Source organism: Amblyraja radiata, chromosome 8 (genome assembly GCF_010909765.2).
Source record: "Amblyraja radiata isolate CabotCenter1 chromosome 8, sAmbRad1.1.pri, whole genome shotgun sequence".
In the NCBI taxonomy this organism is placed as follows: domain Eukaryota; kingdom Metazoa; phylum Chordata; class Chondrichthyes; order Rajiformes; family Rajidae; genus Amblyraja; species Amblyraja radiata.
The window spans coordinates 32,075,143-32,099,032 of record NC_045963.1 but is presented as its reverse complement, the minus strand read 5'-3'; the positions used below and the strand labels follow the sequence as shown (position 1 = coordinate 32,099,032).

Genomic DNA, 23,890 nt, shown 5'->3' with positions numbered 1-23,890 from the left:
CCCCATGTGATGTAGATTTATACTTTATTGACACTTTCCCCTGTTTTAACTTGTATTCACTTATTATAATTAGGCAAACCAGTCCTCAGTATGCCTATTTACACAAGACTGTCCAAAAGCAGTTCAAATGTCAACATGTTTTAAAAGTCAGATTATTCACCGGTTCCACCTACATTACTTTAGCTCAGCAGTACTAATAGCACGGCGCAGAAATCTCCTGAGGCTCCATTTGCTAATGGGTTTCTTTTCATAGTCTTTTCTGACTCTTGGATTTTGATCAAGCAAAGGTTCAACAGAGTTATTTACTTGCAAAAGGAATCAGAGAAATACATTTAGGATGAAAGGTTACCCCAACTCTGATATTCCAAACCAAAGGGGGGGGGTCATTGGAAAATGAATATATTGTGAAATTATTAGTCTTATCCCTCTTTTCCCGTGTGAAAGTAACTCCCTTTCATTGAGCAACAATTCATTCTCGCACAACTGAATTCAGGATTATAACATTAAAAAAAAGGAGCAGGAGTGAGCCAGCTTCATCATTAATTAACATCATGGCAAATTGGATTTTTTGGCCTGAGCATGGTGGTAAATGTCAAGTGGTCTGGGCCAGTACAACATTCCAGGAAGAAAATAACCACATAATCAGTGCAAATTGGTTAAATCAGCAGTGCTAGATATGACTGCGCTAGTAACACATTTAAATCACTTACGCACATGCCTCAAATTGTCACCTTACTGCTTAATCTCCATAACATTTCAGTCACAGTTGATCTTAAATCTATCTCATTCAGCATTGTAGTACAGAGAAATCTTAAGAATTTCAATCCTGAGGGGAAAGAAATTCTCCTCATTTGCATCTTAGCAACTGACTCCTCATCCTGAGACTTTCCTTCATTCCAAACTTTACCGCCAGAGGATAAATCCTCAGAACATCTGCCCAGCCTCTCCCAGAATCTTATGATTTTTAATATTCCCTTTTGATAATGGAAGGAAGCCATTCGATCCATCAAATCGATGCCAATTCTCTGAGAAATACAATCAATCCCATTCTTCCACTTATTTTTCCTGTAACTATTTTTTTCATATGCCCTTTAACTCCTGATCCACATTCTACACCGGGAGTAATCTACAGCAGTTAATTAACTAAATCAGTCAGCAATGTCATTGGGATATGGGAGGAAATCAGAGCACCCGAGAAACACATGAAGTCACAAGAAGGATAGGCACACTATGAGCAGAACCCAAAGTCAAGATTGAATCCAAGCTGCTGGTGCTGTGAAGTAGCAACACTAACCACCACACCACACTGCCACTCAGGATGGCAAAGTGGTGCAGTTGGTAGAGTTGCTGTGTCACAGTGCCAGAAATCCTGATGTTGGGGAATTTTCATGTTCCTGTGACCACGTGGGTTTCCTCCCAAATCCCAAAAACATGCAAATTTGTTATTAATTGGCCTCTATGAACTGCCCCTTGTGTGTAGGGAGGGCATGCGAAAGTGGGTAACATAGAATTAGCGTGAACAGGTGTCGATGGTCGGCCTGGATTCGATGGGCTGAAGTGCCTGTTTCATGCTTCAGTTTTGAATCAACCAATGAGGAAGGTACTTTAATGACAATCACAAAAAGTGATCAACGTCATCTTTATTCAGTGATTCAGTGGCTATATATTACAGAACAAGAATAATAAGGATCATCTTGACAAGAGATGTATCAACATGGTTAATGACATTAGTGTAAATAGGTACAAAGGATGACATGGACAATATGGGCCAAAAGGCCTGTTACTGTGTTATACAGCTCTATGTCTATAATTCTAATTTTAAAAGTTATGCACACGTAAAGGTCATATTTAACAATATTTTGAGTTAAATGGTTTTCAAGTTCACATTTATTGTCACATGCCTCAATTAGGATACAGTGACATTTGAGTTACCATACAGCCTTACGTAAAAAAAGAACGCCATACACAGTAATAATTTTAACATAAACATCCACCACAGTGGAATCAACATTCCTCACCTGTGAAGGCAATAAAGTTCAGTCATCTACCTCCTTTGTTCATCCGTGGTGGTCGGGGCCTTGAACCCTCAACACTGCCTCTGCCGACGGCCCGATGTTAAAGCCCTCTCGTCGGGATGATGGAGACTCCGGCATCAGGACAGAATGGAAACACTCCGCGGCATGGAGCTCCCGAGTCAGCCTTTTCTTACCGGAGACCGCGGCTCCACGGTGTTAAAAGTCCACAGGCCCCGCGGTCGGAGCACTTCCACAGCGATCCTCGGTAAAGGATCGCCAGCTCCGTGATGTTAAAGTCCGCGCCTAGTTGCAGCTTGAAGCTCCAGGCCGGTCTCCAGGAAAGGCCGCACCAATATCTACATGATCAGACTGTGAATCCAGCGTGATGTGAAGATTGTCCTATCAAGAGAGACTAGAAGTATGGGTCTCTGTTTCTTGGGGCCCATAAGAATGAGAAATTACCTTATTCAACATGCACGATCCTCGGGGGCCTCGACAGGGTAGATATAAAATGGAATTGGCTCACCAGTTGGAAAGTCACAAGCAAGGGGACATAGTAGCACAAATGTAATACATTAAAGTGGCCAGTAATTTAAAATTGAAGTACTTATAAATTTCTTCTTTCAGAGGTAGCAAATTTCAGAAATTCTCTACACCAAAAGGTGTTGGTGGCCAGGTTACCAGATATGTTTAAGGTGGGGATGCATGACTGAGGGCTACGGGGAACTGGCTTCAAAGCGGAGTTGAGACCAGCATAAATCAGCCATTATCACATTAAATGGCAGGCATGCTTGAGGGGTCTGGTGGCCTGCTTCTGTTTCCATTTTTTCCATGATCTGGTGTATCCAGTAGCTGACCATTCTACATGTCACTGACACTCTGGTCCTCACATCTGTGACCTACACACATGTCAGTGCTGATTTCATTGTTACCACAATGCAAAAACACAAATTAGCATAAATTGGCTGCACCAATTTGTCATGTAATAAGAGTGTCTACATTACTGTTTAAGTGGGAAAAATGATAAAATTCAAGAGAATAAGCTTGAGAGAATTTTGAAGAGTAAAATTTAGAGATGCAAGAAAATTACACTTGCAGTATTGTATTCCATTTTAGTCACCCTGCTATAGAAAAGATGCCATGAAGCTTGAAAGGGTGCAGAGAATGTTACGAGGATGTTGCCAGGACCTGAAAGCCTGAACTATATGGAGAGGTTGGGCAGGCTAGGAACTTCATTTCTTGAAGCATAGGAGGCTATGGGATGATCTTTATACACCTCTGTGTATAAAATGATGAGGAGAATAGATAGGGTGAATGCACAGTCTTTTTTCCCCAGGGCTCTGGAATCTTGAACTAGAGTGCAGAGGTTAAAGAGGGGAAAGATTTAAATTGCAACCCGAAGGGCAACTTTTTTTTTTTTTTATACAGAAGGTCATGAGTATATGCAACGAGCTGCCAGAGAAGGTAATTAAGGCAAGTACAATAATAACATTTAAAAGACATTTGGACAGGTACATGGATTGGAAAGTTTTAGAGGGATAAGCAAAACGTGGGAAAATGGGACTAGCTTACATGGGCATCTTGGTCAACAAGGATGACTTGTGCAGAAAGGCCTGTTTTTGTGCTGTGTGACTCTACAATGCAGGAATGGCACTGTTCAATAATTTCTGCAATACTGAGACACTGCTGCACAATCTTGAGATGTGTCCTTTTGGATCTGTGGCTCCATTAATGGTCTCCCATGGCTTCAAAGATTGCCACAGCACAATTTTGAAGAATAACTGGGATGCTTTTACTGGTGCTCAAACTAATGCTTTTCCTCGAATAGCTCTTGAAAATCAAATATTGGACTATTCTGACATTGCTGTTTGTGGGAGCTAAATCTGCACAAATTGACCACTGTGTCATTGCACTGTGAAAAGTATTAAATTTGCATGTTCTGACACTACGAACGAAGCATTTTATTTTCTTTCTGCTGCCATGTTATTACCCTTATGCCCTCAGACAAAATAACAATTATTTCAAAAAGAACTGTTTGTTAAACTTTTCACTGTACCTGTACCTTTCCGTACTTGTGCATATTACAATAAACTCAACTGGACATGAACTTGGGACTGTGAGACACTTCATAATCATAACTTATAATGCCTACTAGACTAAGCAGGACCCGTTGGGTCCCAGTCACACGGGAGGCCTGGTCCCCCAATGCAACCCATTCCCCAATGCAATATTCCACCATGGTGTGGGAGAGGGGATGGCCTGGGGGGGGGGGTGGCCCGGGAGGGGGGGGGGGGGGGGGGGGGGTGGCATGGGGGGGAGTGGGCGGCATAGGGGGGTGGGGGGAGGGGGGGGGTGGCGTGGGGGGGAGTGAGGGTTTGGCGAGGGAGGGGGTGGCGTGGGGGGAGGGGGTGATGTGAGGTGGAGGGGGTGATGTGAGGCGGAAGTGGTGGCGTGGGAAGGGGGGTGTAGGGGGCATGGGGGGTGGGGTGGGAAGAGGGGATGTGTGGGGGAGGGGGGGGAGGGACTCCACTCAGCAGCCACCGGCCGCAGGTACCACACAGCGACGTTCCCGACACCACACAGCGGCTTACCCGACTCCACACAGCGGCTTTCCCGACTCCACACAGCGGCTTTCCCGACTCCACACAGCGGCTTTCCCGACTCCACACAGCGGCTTTCCCGACTCCACACAGCGGCTTTCCCGACTCCACACAGCGGCTTTCCCGACTCCACACGGCGGCTTTCCCGACTCCACACGGCGGCTTTCCCGACTCCACACGGCGGCTTTCCCGACTCCACACGGCGGCTTTCCCAACTCCACTCTTGCGGACTCAATCAGCACTTGTAGACTCAGCCCCGCCTCCGGGCTTTTATTCTCCAGCGGGTGCCGGAAGGGCCGTTACCTTCATGGTGACTGACAGGCGAGAAGACCAATCTGCTGATCTCACTTTTTTTTTAAAACCTTCATAACTTTTGTATAATTCCACAAAACCTGATGCGCTTGGAGGAGAGGAGAACGGTGAGTAAGGTGGCGAAAATCCTAGCGATAAAAGGTACCTATTTTGCGCACATTTAAAAAAAAGCAAACCGGAAGTGGTCAAGATGAGAGTTTTAGTAATAGTATAGATCAGTGGTTGCCAACGTGGGGCGTACGCCCCACAGGGGGGCAATTTGATTTTTAAGGGGGGCATCAGGTAAACATATGTAGTTTATGTTTCAGATGTTATTTTGAGTAAATTCCATTTTCTGAGAATTATTTCTTTGTCTGCTCGTGCTAAAATATGGGGGGGGGGGGGCATCAGGATTTTAGAGGTAATTAGGTGGGGCATGGCCAAAAAAAGGTTGGGAACCACTGGTATAGATAGATGATGGACGGCTGGTTAAGACAAAGTTAAAGTCATAGCACCACCCTCAGATGCTGGAAGGTAGTGCAGTTTCTTATCAAAGGTGAGGGGCACAGTCACAATATGCTCCCCATCATTGGAAACAAGGTTGAATTTCAACAATTATTCTGCAATTCCTCCTTCGCAGGGATAAACATGTGCATTCCCTTAGTAATGGATAATAGATTCAAATCCTGTCAAAGATTAAGCGGAAATACAGCAATGGAACAAGTTTAGAGCTAAGAGCAGCAGCAAACAGTGAGAGAGGATCTCAAGGAACTCCTGTCGGAGGGAGATGGAAGTTCTTCAAAATAGGCAGTAAAATTGAGGCACAAGGAACCACAAATGCTGGTTTACAAAAAAAAAAAAAGACTGGAGTAACTCAGATTGGAGTAACTCTCTGGAATACATGGATAGGTGATGTGTCAGGCTGGGAACCTTCTTCAGTGTCTGCAGTTCCTTGTGTCTCCATAGAATAAGTTGGACTAATTTGCATTTATACAATTGAACTTTACCTGGTTTTGGAAGAGGAAACAATGTCCAAATACAGTTCTGAAATTTCATTCATGAGACTTGGGTCATTGGCTGTTACCAACTAAAAATAAATTGGGAATGTAAACGACCATGATAGTCAACAGTAGGAAAGAAAGAGACACAGTTGGAATGGAGAATGAAGTATTACCTTAACCAGAACATCCAGACATACCTTCAGTGATCTCAGTCATGAGGTAAAATAGCTTGGTGATAGCTTGGATTAAATTAGAACATACTCTGAGGTTACTTATCTGGAAGTCTGAAAACAGAGGCTGTGGAGGCAAAGTTGATGGAAATATTTAAGGCAGAGATAGATACATTCTTGATTAGTACGGGTGTGCGAGGTTATGGGGAGAAGGCAGGAGAATGGGGATGGGAGGGAGAGATAGATCAGCTATGATTGAATGGTGTAGACTCGATGGGCCGAATGGCCTAATTCTACTACTATCACTTATGATCTTATGACTTTGATAAATTTCATGTAGATAATAAGGAAGTGTTTATGTAACACTGATGAAGCTGAATTTTAGTTAAAAATATAAGAAGATATTAAATAGGTTTCTGGGCTAGCTTATAGCTTATATTTAGTGTCAAATTAGGCTTGCCTCAGGTTGCAGTGTGTGGGATAATAAACACCATAACATTGTCTCCCAAGGGACAAGCAGAGAGAAAGAGCTAGTCACATCTTTGAAGTAAGATGCCATAAACCAAATGGCCAATGTTTATGAGGGACCAAATGACAGCGAGAAAGCAGCGAAAGATCTAGGGTGATCTCTGGGAAGATAAAATGGCATTATCCAAATAGCCAATGTTTATGAAGGACGAGAGAGGAACAGGGAAGTGGAAAGATAAAATGTCGTAAACCAAGTGGCCAATGTTATGTTGTAACATGTAAACAAAAGGCCTTTGATGTGATGCATTCTGTGGAAACCTTTCCCTGTACCTCTGACCATGACTAATGTCTGAAATGTGCTAAGGGGACAAAAAAACCCTATTTAAGGCAATGTAATTCTGTTGTTCAGTGAGGTGAACGGAGGACGGTCAAGTGTCTGTAATGGTTACTTGACTGGAGTTCTCCCTCCCTTCCATCGACCGATGTTAAGTAAAGTTGTGAACTGGTCTACCAAATAGTTTGTGTGATGTCTGTTTATTAAGAAGCGAACCTGGTTTAGTAGTTATAAAAGTAGCTTTTTCAACACCTCTCAATTAGTAATATATCTCAAGGATCTTAAAACAAAAAATAGAAAACGCTGGAAGAGCAGCCAATGAAGCACCACCTGTGGAAGGAGAAACCGGGAAAATTTTCAGGTTATGGAGCCTTCTTTATTTGTTTATTTGTTTTCCCTTTCAAAGACCCTCACAGGAGCACAAAAAAAAAGAATTGGCATTTGCTTTTTTAATTGCTTACTGTGGCAGAATGTTAAGACGTCAGTCATTTATTTATAATGACACCTCTTATCCCAGAATGGGATGGAATCAGCATTAAATGTGATCTTTCTAGCTTTACATACAGAGAGGTGTATTACTGACACCACTACTGTGCCAGAAACCTGTCGTGGACCTCCGTCCTCCACATTGCTGCTGGTTTAGGAATCTGGCAGGGGACTCAGCCTTTCATTGACTATCCTGCAACAATGAAATCTCATCACCAAATGGCTCGAGGTGGGGAAGCCAGTAAAATGCAATAGATGCCTTATAGGATAGATGTTGGAATGGCTGATATAGACAATGGCCTCTCAGCACTGAGATGCAGAGCTTATGAGTACTTATTGGCAGTACAGTGTGTGTGGGTTTAACTGAGGACTGATAGCACCTGCTGAATGGGTTGGAAACTGCAGTTGCATCCCCCAGCCAACCCTTCTACCCTGTACCCTACCCCGCTCTTTGGTTGGCTGCTTGCTGTGGATTTCTCTGTGATTAAAAAGGTCAATGAGCCAGGCCTTAAGCCTTGTCTCTCAGTGTCTGGTAACTAACTGTCTAATATCAGGCCCCACAAGCAACTTCTGCTCATTGTGTCAGTGTTTAATGGGCATTGAGCCCTGCAGCGATGAACCGCAGCTTCAATTACTTTAATAATGCTTTTTTTTTGATAAGTGCATGTCTGCAGACCTTTGCACATTATATTCCACTACAAAACCATGCACCAGGGCCCTAATCTGCTTACGCTTCTCTGACAGGTGGACAGGTAGCTGAGGGAATGCTGTGTGCTCTGTTTCACAGAGACATGACTCACGCCCAGTTCCCCAGACTCAACCATCCAGCCTGAAGGTTTCTCCATCCATCATATGGATCGAACGCAGGCATCGGGGAAAGGGAGGCGGTGGTGTCTGCCTCATGGTCAACTGTGGTGCTCAGACGTGGCAGAACTGTCTAACCCCTGATCCCCACACCTGGAATACCTGGCAGTGAAGGTATCCCCTTCTACCTCCCAAGGGAATTCACCTGGTTTCAATTGAAAATTGTTTAACCAAAGATGAAGTTCACCTTCTCCGTGTGTTCAGAAGTGGATGGTGGACAAGTTCCCAATACTAACAGCCCGATGTCAGATGAGTGCAATATTCTTGTTTCTCATGGTTACTGCTAGCTGGACAACATTTCAGGGACGGCCTCCCTGGGGCATGAGGTACCTGGGCTGTTTGCGTCACTCCGGGAAAACGGGCTGTCGGCCAACCCTTCAGCCTGCACCCAATCCAAGAGGGATAAACATACAACATTGCAATCATTTAACGTTCATATCAAATAATATGTGAATAAAGTGGTTAATTTATATTAAAATTTGTACTTACCGGATAGAAGTGGAATTTGACTAGATATGGTGTTCTTTTTGTTCAACTTTTCTAAAGAAAATATTTTCCACATTCTCCCCGGCTCGCGTCGTTTCGCCCAGTGACCTTCTCTCGCCACGTGACCGTGCCCGCCCCCTCCCGTCCGACCCCCAGCAACATGGCGGCGCTCGTACGGTTTGTGAAGCGACTGCGGTTTCGGCGCTTCCCGCGCCCTGGCCACTCGGCGGCTTTCAGGCAAGAGGTGACCGGCCTCGTGCCGTTCAGGTGAGTCGTTTGTCCGGGCGCGCGTGGGTCATCAGTCGGTTGCCCGGGCGCACGTGAGCTAGGTGTCGTTTGTCCGGGCGCGCGTGGGTCATCAGTCGGTTGCCCGGGCGCACGTGAGCTAGGTGTCGGTTGCCCGGGCGCACGTGAGCTAGGTGTCGGTTGCCCGGGCGCACGTGAGCTAGGTGTCGGTTGCCCGGGCGCACGTGAGCTAGGTGTCGGTTGCCCGGGCGCACGTGAGCTAGGTGTCGGTTGCCCGGGCGCACGTCAGCTAGGTGTCGGTTGCCCGGGAGCGCGTGGGTCAGGTGTCGGTTGCCCGGGCGCGCGGCCGATTGCCGCAGTCTTCTGTTTTCTGCAGGTTTCTTCTTGGCTTCTGCCGGCGCCTCTTCACCTCTGACCTGCCCAACGCAGCCGAGCTGGAAGTTCACGTCTCCACTTCCCATTTGGTTTCACCTTTCTTTCATTTTAAGTTCCGTAACTGGACATCGGACCCCTGGACAATTGTGATGCACAATGCTACATCTGATCGCTCTGACTGACCTTGAGCTCCATGGGTTGAGTAATCCCCCATCAGGGCGCAGCGTGTGTCATGTATGTTATCACTCAGCAGATCGAATTAAAGTTGGATTTGCACTTTTATCTAGGCGAGCCTCATCCTTCCACGCTGGAGTCCTATCTTCTAAAACTTTTGCATAACTGTTTTCGACCTTCAATTTGGCTCATTTGATTAATCTTTTTTGTGATCTGGGCGTCAGTCCTTTACTAATTGGCCTTGAGAAGGTGATGCTGCTGTGCAGTCCCTGTGAAGGTGCTCCGATTTTTGGGTAGGAAGTTCCTGAATGTTCACTTGGTGATGATGGAGGGTCCAAATTGGGAGTGTGTGTAATTTGGTCCTTCTGAGTTGTGGAGGTCTTGCTAGGTGCTGTTGGGTAGTGATGGTAATTAACATGATTTAAGTGGTCCTAATCAAGTAGACTGCTTTGTCATAGTTGGTATTGAGCTTTTGCAGGGTTGTTGACCTTGCACCCAGCGTACCCTGCATACTAACACTATCCTACACACATTAGGGACAATTTACAATTTTACCAAGACGATTGGCCTACAAACCTGCACGTCTTTGGAGTGTGGGTGGAAACCAGAGCACCCGGAGAAAACACACTAAGTCGTCAGGATCGATCCTGCGTCACTGGCACAGTAAGGCATAATTAGCTCATTTCAGGATGTTATTTAGGTCCTGCTGTATGCAGGCAAGGATGGTGAGGAGTTGCAAATGGAATTGAACATGGCAATTGTCAGCAAGCTTCCCCATTTTTTAAACTTTATGTTGGAATGAAGGTCATTAATGAAACAGCTGAAAATGTTTGGGCCTGGGACATTGCCTTGAGAAGCACATCTCAAGGCTGGAATGAATGCATGTCTGATGACAACTACAACCATCTTCCACTGACTCCACCCATTGAAGTCCTTTCTAGTGATGCACACTGATTTCATTTTTACACGGGTATCCTTGCTGCTTTGCCTCTGGAATTCAGCTTTCGATCAGGGATGTTTGAATTGTGGCCATGACAAAATGTGGAGCCCTATCTTCCTGAGAGGTAAACTGCAGAAAGGAACTGACTTAGTTGAAGTCCCCTTTCTCAGAAACTGCATGAACCAGCTGGCAGGAGTATTCATGGACATCCATCTTCTTCTTTCGTGTGGCGTGCACAGCCTAAAGTTGTTGGACAACTTGTTCTATTTGATCTTCCGTTTGTGCACGTCGAGTTGATTGCATTAGTCGAAACAGGGAGGACCACGTAAAGGTTGCAATCTTCCACTCCATGGACATCCATGATTTCTCCCTGTTCCATTCCAGGGATCCCATCTGCTTTACGAAGATCACTATCGTCCTGCTACCAAAAGGAAACAAGGTATCTTAATGACTACCCCACACTCACCATCGCAAAATGATTTGAGAGACTGGTCATGGCTCACATCAGCTTCATCCACACAGGCAACCTTGATCCACTGCAATTTGCCTACGTCTGAACAGTTTCATGGCAGGCACCATCTCCCTGGCCCTTCATTCATCCCTGGGACATCTGGACGATAAAGTCACCTACCTCAGATTTCCTATTAATTGATTACAGATATGCCTTCTTCACCTATCAAACCATATAACCATATAACAATTACAGCACGGAAACAGGCCATCTCGACCCTTCTAGTCCGTGCCGAACACGTATTCTCCCCTAGTCCCATATACCTGCGCTCAGACCATAACCCTCCATTCCTTTCCCGTCCATATAACTATCCAATTTATTTTTAAATGATAAAAACGAACCTGCCTCCACCACCTTCCCTGGAAGCTCATTCCACACAGCCACCACTCTCTGAGTAAAGAAGTTCCCCCTCATGTTACCCCTAAACTTCTGTCCCTTAATTCTCGAGTCATGTCCCCTTGTTTGAATCTTCCCTACTCTCAGTGGGAAAAGCTTATCCACGTCAACTCTGTCTATCCCTCTCATCATTTTAAAGACCTCTATCAAGTCCCCCCTTAACCTTCTGCGCTCCAAAGAATAAAGCCCTAACTTGTTCAACCTAAACCCTCCCCCAAGCTCCTGGACCTACGACTTGGCATGCATTTGTGCAACTGGATCCTTGAATTCCTGACCCAAACACAACAATCAGTAATGATAGGAAACAAAACATCCTTCACGAAGATTCTCAACACCGGGACTGAACCATATTGAGAACATGGGAGCCACAGCCCCGTGACGCTTGCTTATCTGTCGCACAGTCCGTTGTTATCGGTGTCCAATCAGAGCGGGTCGTTAGTGTGTCACTCGTTTGGGATCCGCCCGCACTCACATACTTGGTCCCTCGCCTGATCTCGCCCCGGACACTTCCTGTTTTGCTGTGACTGAATAAACCTGCATTTTCATACGTGGTCTGCCTTGGTCGTTCTTGATCCGCGCAAACGTAAAATTTTGTCGACAAGGATCAAAATCGAGATGGTATCTGCTCGCAACACCCCATCCATTTTGAGCTGAAGCTATGCAAGCAACACCCGAAACCTGGCTCTAATGAAAGAAAACCTTCCAAGATTACATCCTACAACCTATTTTGACTCCAATGGCGAGACTGGAGGAAGCGACAAAACTCAAGCTGCTTCGCATACACTTGGGCGAACTTGATCAGAAATACTTCGATGAACTACACTTATTCGGTGAATCAGATTTGACCAGTATATTTGCATATTTCCAGAAGAGAACATCGACGATTTTATTACGAGACTGATAGCCCTGTCTCATGGTGCGAGTCCACCCACGAGTGATCCCGAGTGAAAGAAAAAATCAAACTCGTGGTTTTCTACGAGATTCCAAGTTTATGTTCACGAGTTTAAACGAGTTCCCACGTGTATGTCTAAGTTTTCCGTTTACTTCTCATTTCTACGATGTACCAAGTTCCTCTACCGAGTTACCAAGTTCCTCTCCCGAGTTACCAAGTTCCTCTCCCGAGTTACTCTTGAGTCAACAACGACTACCGACGTGTGGAAAAACCATCACATGGTAAAAATGATGTCATGCAGTTTTCTTTTTCACTATAAAAAGCCTCCCATGTTTAAATTTCTTAGGGTTACGGAATCAATGGATATGGGGAGAAAGCAGAAACGGGGTACTGATTTTGGATGATCAGCCATGATCATATTGAATGGCAATGTTGGCTCGAAGGGCCGAATGGCCTACTCCTGCACCTATTTGCTATGTGTTTATACCTTTTAAATGTTTTGACATGCGTTTCAGGATTCCAGCAACTGTCTGTTCCAATATCCCTTTCCCTGTATTTCTCTTGGGCTTTTCCTCTCTTTCCCCAACTCCTATCTCCTCCATCTGCCAGTCCATCTGAGTGTAGATATGAAGTTCTTCTTGGCTGTCTATCTGTATGTGTGGACTTTCCATTAAAAGTCATCCATGATCATTATCTCACAATCCTTCAGGTGTTTTTGCCACTCATTTCTCATCGAGTCATGGGTTCATACAACACAGAAACAGGCTCCTCCGCCCACCATGTCCATTCCAACCATAGCCTTCCTGACCGTTATTCGAGTTCTGGCCCATATACTTTGTAAACCTGCCTCCGTCGCATTCTCAGATTACGACTACAGTACTGGGTTGAGAAAAAAATCATCAGATGCCCTCTATTCCGCCTGCTGCTCACGTTCAATCTATGCCCTTTGATGAGTTCAATTAATCTGATTATTGTCTGTCCTCATTCATTTCATTATACATTCACTTGAGCAGCGTGTGTCACTGCTCCAGGGACCCGGGTTCGATTCTAACCTCCGGTACTATTTTATGGAGTTTCCCCCAAGTGCTCCCTTTCGCTCCCCGCACGCTGCTTTGTTGTATGAATGCTCCCCGCTACACCTGCTGTATTGTATGAACCCATGACTCGATGAGAAATGAATGGCAAAAACAACTGAAGGACTGTCGCCTTCCCCCAATGTGTCGGTGAGTGGTCGGATGTGGCTAAGGTGGGAAATTGATGTGAACGCGGGCAGAAATGAGATTGAGGTAAATGAGTGTTTGACGGTTGGCCCAGTGGGCCAAAGGGCCTGTTTCCGCCCTTTGGGACATTTTCACCAGGTGTGTGCGCTGCCATACGCGAAGCTTCGCTATTTGTAAAGGTTTCTTGTCTAATGTACTTTTTTAAACTCACTGAACACGAGTTTTGGGATTTTTCAATATATAGGCTGACGGTTAGTACATTTCTCACCCCTGTTTATTAATCGCTCGGCAGACTGTATTTCGGGGATCTCGCCTCACAACTGTATCATTGGCCACGTTATCACATCCTGCACTGTTTTATCCGTGACTGCGGATGGTAGCGAACAACCCCAAAGGATATTCCCCTTCGTGTTGGCAAAGTTTTGCAATTGGTTTATTTTTCACATAAAGGCGATTTATTTTTAAGAGTTGGTGTGGATCATTTCATTTTCAAATAATCTTATTCAAACAAGAGATGGACACAAAAAGCTGGAGTAACTCAACGGGTCAGACGGCAGCGTCGGAGAAAAGGAATAGACAACGCTTCGGGTCGAGACTTTTTTTCAGCGATGCTGCATGACCCGCTGAGCTACTCCAGCTTTTTGTGCCTGTCTTCGGTGTAAATCAATCAATTCAACTTTAATGTCATTGCACAAATACTGAGTATCGGTACAACGAAATGCAGTTTTGCGTCAGTCCATAGTAGTGCAATATAGAAATTTAAAAAAAAAGAGGATACAGAACAATAGAAAATGCAGAATAATTAAACAATGGGGACGGAGGGACCGGAGGAATCTATCGGCGGGACTCCGAGTTCAGCAATGCGACGGTATGATTGTAGAAGCTGTTCCTCATCCTACTGGTACGAGACCTGCGGCTCCTGTACCGCCTCCCTGATGGGAGGAGGGCAAACAGTCCATGATTGGGGTGGGAGGGGTCTTTAATGATCTTCCCAGCTCGTTTCAGACACCGTTTTCGGTGGAGGGCATCCATGGCAGGGAGCGGGGCGCCGATGATGTGCTGCGCGGTTTTCACCACCCGTTGTAGTGCCTCCCTGTCCGCAACAGTGCAGCTGCTGTACCATACCGTGAAGCAGGCGGTCAGGATGCTCTCGATGGTACACCTGTAGAAGTTGGTCAGGATCTGGGGGGACAGGTGGGCTTTCTTGAGCCTCCTCAGGAAGTAAAGGCGCTGCTGTGCCTTTTTGATCAGCTTGGAGGTGTTGAGGGACCAGGACAAATCCTCCGAGATGTGTACCCCGAGGAATTTGTAGCTGGAGACGCGCTCCACCTCAGTCCCGTTTATGTGGATGGGGGTATGTCTGCCCCCTCTGACCTTCCTGAAGTCGACAATAAGTTCCTTCGTCTTCTTGGAGTTGAGGACGAGGTTATTATTGGCACACCAGGTTGTCAGGTGCTGGACCTCCTCTCGGTAGGCTGACTCATCGTTGTCACTGATCAGTCCTACCACCGTGGTGTCGTCAGCAAACTTAATGATGGCGTTGGATCCGTACTTAGGGATGCAGTCGTGGGTGAAGAGGGAGTAGAGAAGAGGGCTGAGCACACAGCCCTGTGGCACGCCGGTGTTCAGTGTTATAGTGGTGGAGTTGAGGTTGTTGACCCTAACAGACTGTGGTCTGTTGGTGAGGAAATCCAGTGTCCAGTTGCAGAGGGAGGTGGAGATGCCAAGCCCGCTGAGTTTGGTGATCAAGCTGGCGGGGATGACAGTGTTGAAAGCGGAGCTGAAATCAATGAACAGCAACCTGATGTAGGAGTTGTTGTTGTCCAGGTGGGTCAGGGCAGAGTGTAGGGCCGCCGATATGGCGTCCTCTGTAGACCTGTTGGCCCGGTAGGCAAACTGATGGGGGTCCAGTGTGGGGGGGAGGCTGGCTTTGAGGTGAGCCAAGATCAGCCGCTCAAAGCACTTAGCAATGACAGGGGTGAGTGCCACTGGGCGGAAATCGTTGAGGCTCCCTGTGGCTGACTGTTTGGGCACTGGCACAATGGTTGATGTCTTGAGGCAAGTGGGGACAACACCCTGGGCCAGTGAGTGATTGAAAATGTCGGTAAAGACTTGGGATAGTTGTCCAGCACATGCCCTAAGCACCCGGCCAGGGATGCCATCGGGGCCGGCAGCTTTGCGCTCATTCACCTTGCTCAGTGCATCTTGTACAGCAGAGGTGGAGAGACTGAGGGGTTGTTCATTTGGGGGTGGAGCAACTTTGATGGCTGGGGTTTTGTTATCACGGTCAAAGCGAGCATAGAAATGGTTTAGCTCGTCAGGAAGGGTGGCGTTGTCTGGGGGAGGGGTGTTAACTTTCTGGTAATCGGCAAGGGATTTGATTCCTTGCCACATGCGCCTGGGGTCAGAGTTGTTATGGAAGTGCTCCTCAATCCGCCGTTTGTGATTGAGTTTGGCATTCCTAATTCCCATTTTCAGATTGGCCCTAGATGAGCTGTATCCCTCAGCGTCGCCAGATCTGAAAGCGGCATCGCGAGCCTTCAGTAGGAGTCTGACCTCCCTGCTCATCCACGGCTTCTGGTTAGGGAAGGTCTTTATTTCTTTGTGTGTAGTGACATTATCGGTGCAGAATTTTATATAGTCCATAACTGTTGAGGTGTATGAGTTGATGTCCACTTGTGAATTGAAGGTGGACTGGGTAGCAAACAGACTCCAGTCTGTCTGCTGAAACTGCTGCTGTAAAACAGAGACAGCCCCCTCAGGCCAGACCTTCACTGTCCTCGTGGTAGGTTTCACACGTCTGATCAGAGGTGTGTATTTGGGGAGCAGGAACAGAGAGAGGTGGTCAGACTGACCAAGGTGGGGGAGGGGGAGGGCTTTGTAGGCTTCAGTAATATTAGTGTAAACTAAGTCCAGAATATTGTTTCCTCTGGTTGGGCAGGAAACATGCTGATGGAACCTGGGGAGTACAGTTTTGAGGTCGGAGTGGTTGAAATCACCCGCAACAATAAATGCCCCCTCTGGGTGAGCAGATAGATTTTTGCTGATAGCAGCTTGCAGCTCTTCCATTGCTAGCCTGGCATTAGCGTCCGGGGGTACATAGACTGCGGTGATAACAGTCGATGAGAATTCTCTTGGCAAATAGAAGGGCCTGCACTTTAACATCAGGTATTCCAGGTCAGCAGAGCAGTGGCTACCAATCCTAACGACGTCCGTACACCATGAGTTGTTCACATAGATGCACAGACCGCCGCCTTTGGTCTTACCGGAGTCCTCAGCTGTTCTGTCGGCCCTGAAGACAGTGCGCCCCTCCAGCTCGATGGCGTTGTCCGGGATGTTGCCGCTGAGCCATGTTTCAGTAAAGACCATGGCGTTGCAGTCAGTGATCCGTTTATGTGAGGTGATCCGCAGCCTTAGTTCATCGATTTTACTCACCAAGGATCGCGAAAATGCTAAACCGCCATCTGCAGTTCCTTCCTACACTTATTCAAACAGGAATGCATTCACTCCCCCCTCCCCGCCCCACATAACGCATCAAACCTCTGAAGCAGTAATGTGAAAGGCACATAAACAAGGGAAGTGGCCTGCCCTTGGAAATCTGGAAATATTGGTTGTTGGTCGCTCTATTCCAAAGGCCAAGGTGAGATTCCCACAGGTGTCTCCAGCATCAGGGGATCATTCCTGACAGGCAGACTTGGCGGACCTTTTTTTACTCACCTTTTTTTTCCTCTGTCCAGCTGCCGAGTTAACTCAACGGGTCACGCAACATTTCTGGAGAAAAGGAATCGGTGACTTTTGAAGTAAGGAAGTTTGGAAGGAAGGAATTGCAGATGCTAGTTTAAACCAAAGATAGACACAAAATGCTCGAGTAACTCCACAGGCCAGGCAACAACTCTTGAGAAAAGGAGTAGGCGACGTTTCTGGACGGGACCCTTCTTCAGGCTAAGATCCAGCCTGAAGAACGATCTCGACCCAAAACATCACCTATTTCTTATCTCCAGAGATGCTGCCTGACCAGCTGAGTTAGTCCATCATTTTGTGTCTATCTTTGGTTTAAACTAGAATCTGCAATTCCTTCCTTCAAACTTTTAGAGCAGTTTGTTTCAAGAAACAATCCTTCCAAAATTGCTCAAACTTGTTGCATATGCCTCTTTAACATGAGATGAACCACATTAAGATTGCATCTGAGAAAGGCTTAACTCGCTTTCCAAAGAAAAGCAGGACAACTCAATGAAGCTGCATCAACTCAACATTGTTGTGCATTGAATGTTTGGTTTGATTGAGCTGCATCACTAAAACTGATCCGTGCCCTTCCCTTGGAGTTAGTAATACTAAAAGCCATGCTGTGCTAAGGCAACGGGTGTCCATTTGAACTGCATCAATCATTGAAAGGCATTACTCATTGAAAATGAATTGTTAGATCACTAAAATTTTCCATTAAGATCTGACTAATCTTCAACATTTCCCTTCTGGCACTCAGGCCAAACCCACGAGTTACTCACGAGTCACTATGGTAAACTCACGGGCTACTGCGGTATTACAACGAGTTTAAAAGTTTCAAATTTTTCCTTCAAGGGTAAATTTGACTCGTGGAAATCTTTCAACATGTTGAAATTTTTTTACGAGTTAACAAGTTTCCCGAGTACCTGCCGTTACGAGTCGTTAAGTTACGTCCACGAGTTCCGATGTTCCCGCTACGTTAATTCTATGTGATTACCACGAGTTTGACTTGTTTTTAACTCGGGATCGTTCATGGCTGGACTCGCACCGTGAGACAGGGGTTTAACTTTGGCTGTTCAAGAATGCAAGTTCAAGGTGGCGAGGTCAAGTATAAAGATATCCAGCCGAACAAATTCGAAAAACAATGTTAATGCAGGCTTTGATTATCGGGGCCTGTGATGATAAACACGTGAGAACCTTTTGTCTGAAAAGCACGATTTGTCCTTGGACAAGGCTTGCTGCATGGCTCGTCATAGGAAAGCAGTCAAAAAGGGTCGCGCAGCTTCAACCTAAAGATTCACTGCAGATTCTGATAATACGGGAGCGAGTACCCCCTCACGAAGACGTCAATGTTTGCCAACGCAGACTGACCCGTGACTCACAGCTACAGCCAGGTTAACCTTCACAAAAGTGCCTTAGCAGCGGTGAAAGTCATGTACAGTGGTCTGACTGCAAGCACAGTTTGCAGGTTCTGTCGGAAGGTGGGGCACATCGAGAAGGCATGTTTTGCACAGCCGCGAACCGGGGGGAACAGCAAACTTTGACTCGCAACTCCACACAAATAGACGGTCATTACGTAGACGGGGCCATTTTCAAAACATATGGGACAAAAAATTGGAGCCAGCCTCCGTACGTGGTTATGTTGGCAGTGGACAAGCAGCTCATGAGGTTTTAACTGGATACAGGTTGAACCATCACTTTAATAGGTGAGTCGGCGTTGCGCCAAATACCAAAATTACAGTGCCCAAACTCGGTGTTCCGCAGCTACACCGGAAATAGTTTCGATACACTTCGAGTTTTTACGGCAGGAGTTGCTCATCACGGCAACCTGTTCCACTTACCAATGCATGTGATCAGGGGAGATCAACAGCCGAACTTACTGGGCAGAAATTGGATCAAGAAAATTCCATCTATTCTATCCTATATTAACCATCTGAGTGGCATTAACCCCTACTACAGAAACATTAGTGCATGTTCCAAGCCAAAGGTTTTTGTCAATGCCATGGCCCGACAGCTAAGTTCGAATTCAAAGGAAACTCTCTACACGCTGTAGGCCCAAAGGTTGAAGAAGAACCAATTGGAGTGAGTTCTGCCCCTGGTATACTGCCCTAATTTGACAATAGGAAGCAACTGACAATTTTGTCAAAATTGAGTTATTGCTTGTTTTAGGTTATTTGAGATATGCCCTACACAATGGTGAACAAAATAAGTCTTCTCTGAGTACAATTTGAAAATATTTATAGCAGAGAAGTAAGAAATTCCATCACAGAGAGCTGAAAGAAAAACACATTTTCCTCATTTACAAGAAAACGCCTTTCTGTCAGTTGCTTCCTTTTGTCAAAGTAGGGCAGTATATTCCACTTAGTTAAGGATATTTCTTATGTGTGTGCTCACCTTGACATATTAATAATCGGTACATCAGATGCACATCATCTTGAAACATTGGATGGGGTACTTGCTCGCCTAGAGGAAGCTGGCTTTACACTAAAGAGTGATAAGTGCACGTTTCTGGCTGACTCGGTCGATTACCGAGGCTTTAGAGTTGATAAGACAGATGTCCATCCCCAGGACCACAAGATCAAAGCCATAAAAGGCCCATGCCCACAAAACGTGGCACAGTTGCGCTCTTTCCTAGGGCTACTTACGCATTACAATTGTTTCATCAATCAGTCGGCTACCATGTTGAAGCCCTTGTACTCCAGAAGGACCAGCACTGGGTGTGGTCAAAAACCGAGCAAAGAGCATTCGGACAAATAAAAGCAGCCCTTTGTTCCTCTCCTGTTTTGGTGCATTATGAACCTGAAAAACCTGTAATCATAAAATGTGACGCCTCGCCATGCCATCCTTCTGCATCGAATGCCTTGCGGCACAGAGATGCCCATGGTTTTTGCATCAAGAACAATGTCTCAGGCAGAGATGAATTATTCACAACTTGATTGAGAAGCCCTTGCTATTATGTTTGGCAGCAAATGCTTCTGCTTATACATATTTGGGCATCCTGTTGAACGCCACACAGACCGCAAGCCCCTGTTAGGCTTGATGAGAGAGACGCGTGGTATCCAACAGATGTCGTCACCGAGAATGCACCGATGGGCATTATCTCTACCTGCTTACTCTAACACAATGAAGTACACTCCCGGAAAAGAAAACATTGCAGATGCCCTAAGCAGATTATCAATTGTTGAGGATACAGTCTCTGACGTACCTCCGTTCGAGGCTGTTCACCTCTTGCAATGCGTCATAAGGCAGTGGACAGCCCACGATCCACTCCTGTTACAGGTTAAAAGGGCTCTACAGGTTGGTTGGCCTGCCAGCCCTTTACCTGAGTTTCAACCATTTACGAGACGTCAACATGAGCTAAGTCTACAGGATGACTGTATTATGGGGCAGTTGTTCCACCTCAAGACCGCAGGCGCATACTCCGTGACTTGCATGATACTTATCCTGGTGTTGGTTACTGGCTGACTCAGTCGATTACCTAGGCTTTAGAGTTGATAAGACAGGTATCCATCCCCAGGACCACATGAAGGCATTGGTGAGAAGCTACATGTGGCAGTCTAAAATTGATATAGATACCAAGAATATGGTTCGCGCTTGTCCCATTTCTCAGACAATGCAGAATGCGTCCCCAAAGGTTCCCTTTAAACCATGGGCCTGGCCCGATATCCCTTGGAAGCGCATTCATTTAGATTGTTTTAGACCGTTCTGGGCTGTTTGGACTGTTTCTGGTTATTGCTGATGCCCATTCGAAGTGGATAGCTGCGCTACCTACTCGTATGTCGTGTACTTCGGCAACTACTGTATCTAAATTACGATCAGTCTTTGCTACATTTGAAATTATTGTATCCGACAACGACCTGGCTTTCACAAGCTTAGAAATCAAGGAGTTTGTGAAGAAGAATGGTATTAGACACCTGATAACAGCACCATATCACGCAGCATCAAACGAGCTTGCTGTGCATGCAGTGTGAACGGAAAAACAAGGCCTCCTCATGAAACAAATGCAAGGTGCCTTGATAATGAAATTACGTTTTTTTTTCCATTATGAAATGAATTAATGGGCACACCCCCGCTGAATTAATGTTCAAACGCTCTTTAAGTACCAGATTCAAACTTCTACAGGTGACCATCCAGGAACATATATGCAACATGTTTAAGAAGGAACTGCAGATGCTGGAAAATCGAAGGTACACAAGAATGCTGGAGAAACTCAGCGGGTGCAGCAGCATCTATGGAGCGAAGGAAATAGGCAACAAACAAGAGACCATGAAGCAGAATTATAATACCCACACTAGGCCGCGAACATTCAGCACTGAGGACAAAGTCTACACTCGACTCGTGCATGAAGAAATCTGGCAACCAGCTGTCGTCCGGCATTGTAAGTCAAGTGACTGAACTAGAACTCTCAGACGGAAGAGTTGTCAGGCGACATCTAGATCATGTACGCCAGAGAACTGATGAAACACCCAGGGGATGACACAAAGCTGGGTGGCAGTGTGAGCTGCGAGGAGGATGCTATGAGGCTTCAGAGAGACTTGGATAGGTTGGGTGAGTGGGCAGGTGCATGGCAGATGCAGTATAATGTGGATAAATGTGAGGTTATTCACTTTGGTGACAAGAAAAGGAAGGCAGATTATTATCTGATTGGTGTCAGATTAGGAAAAGGGGAGGTGCAATGAGACCTGGGTGTCCTTGTAAATCAGTCACTGAAAGTAAGCATGCAGTGAAGAAAGCTAATAGCATGTTGGCCTTCATAGCGAGAGGATTTGAGGTTAGTAGCAGGGAGGTCTACATTCTACATAGCTCTACATTCTGCACTGACACATCTGGAGCGTCCTGGCTCATATGTGAGGATGTTATTTGTAGATTTTAGTTCTGCATTTAATGCCATCATCCCCAGCAGAATGGTGGACAAACTGTCTGATCTGGGTGTTAATGCAAACACAGGCGGATGGATTAAGGACTTTTTAACAGATCGCCCACAGACTGTCAGGATGGGGTCCAATTACTCCCCAGTCCTGACGCTTAGCACAGGTGCGCCACAAGGTTGTGTGCTGAGTCCCATCTTGTATACAATATACACTTATGACTGTATACCAACACACAGTACAAACAGGATCATCAAGTTTGCGGACGACGCGACTGTGGTGGGACTGATAAACAACAACGACGAGTCTGCGTTCAGGGATGAAGTCCAAAAACTGACTGTCTGGTGTACCAAAAACAACCTGGTACTCAACCCATCAAAGACAAAAGAACTGGTCGTCGACTTCAGGAGGAAGAGGAGAGAGGAACCTGCTCCCTTATACATCAAAGGAGACATGGTGGAGAGAGTCACTGGCTTTAAGTTCCTGGGAATAAACATCTCCCAGGACCTCAATGGCAAATGAACACCGTCACTCTCGTGAAGAAGTCACATCAGCGGCTGTATTTCCTGAGGTCTCTGCGGAGAGCAAACGTCTCACAGCCGCTGTTGTTCTTCTACCGATGCGCCGTGGAAAGTATCCTCTCCTATGGAATCCTGGTGTGGTTTGCTAGCTGTACTGTGGCTGAGAGGAGGGCGCTGCAGGGAATTATAAAAACTGCGCAGAGCATTACAAACGCCCAACTGCCCTCCTTGGATGATATATATAGGGCCCGATGCTTGCGCCGGGCCACAAATATCAAGCAGGACACATCCCACCCTGCCAACCACCTTTTTACTCTGCTACCCTCTGGGAGGCGATTCAGGACTCTGAAGGCTAAAAAATAGTTTCTACCCATGTGCGATAAAAGAGCTAAATTCCAACAGAGAACGCTGGGGAAGCGAAATGTAATTCCAAGAAATGCCGCCAAATTCTTTTAAATTCTTTTAAATTCTTTTAAAATACCTATTTATTATTTACTAATAAGTGTACATATGTGTTAATGGTTGTCGTGTTTGTATTTTTTTTAACCGGAGGAGATGTAATGGAATTTCGTTGCACAGTATTGTGCAATGACAATAAACGTATTCATTCATTCAGTCCTTTGCAGTTGTACCGCACCTGGAGTATTGTGTGCAATTTTGGTCTCATAATTTGAGAACGGACATTATTGCTATTGAGGGAGAGCAGCATAGGTTCACCAGGTTAATTCCTGGGATGGCAGGACTGACATATGATAGAATGGGTCGATTGGGCTTGTATTCATTGGAATTTGGAAGGATGAGAGGAGATCTTATAGAAACATATAAAATTATTAAAGGATTGGTCAGGCTAGATGCAGGAAAAATGTTCCCTGTGTTGGGGGAGTCCAGAACCAGGGATCACAGTTTAAAAATAAGGGGTAGGCCTTTTAGGACTGGGATGAGGAAAAACTTTTTCACCCAGAGAGTTGTGAATCTGTGGAATTCTCTGCCACAGAAAGCAGTGGAGGCCAATTCACTGGATGTTTTCAAGAGGGAATTAGATTTAGATATTCGAGCAAAAGGAATCAAGGGATATGGGGAAGAAGCAGGGAATGGGTACTGATTTTAGATGATCAGCTATGATCCTATTGAATGGCAGTGTTGGCTCGAAGGGCCGATTGGCCTACTCCTGCACCTATTTTTCTATGTTTCTATGGAGGAGACCGAAGCAACTCCTGGAGGATGAAACCATCATTCAAGCAGGTGAAACAACAAATATAACACCAAGTGATGAATGGCTTCCACATCTACAGACCTCTTCAGCAGGTGATCA

The 23,890-nt window shown here is 45.8% G+C and overlaps 1 protein-coding gene across 1 annotated transcript in view; it reads left to right on the top strand.

Annotated features, from left to right (window-relative positions):
* Positions 1 to 8,826: 8,826 nt before the first annotated feature.
* The window catches only part of lrpprc (leucine rich pentatricopeptide repeat containing), a 152,929-nt gene continuing 137,865 nt past the window's right edge, over positions 8,827 to 23,890 (top strand). Inside the window, exon 1 of the mRNA XM_033025505.1 lies at positions 8,827 to 8,982. Within this exon, the coding sequence (XP_032881396.1) occupies positions 8,876 to 8,982 (107 nt within the window). The 5' untranslated portion in view covers positions 8,827 to 8,875. The remainder of the gene's footprint in view (positions 8,983 to 23,890) is intronic.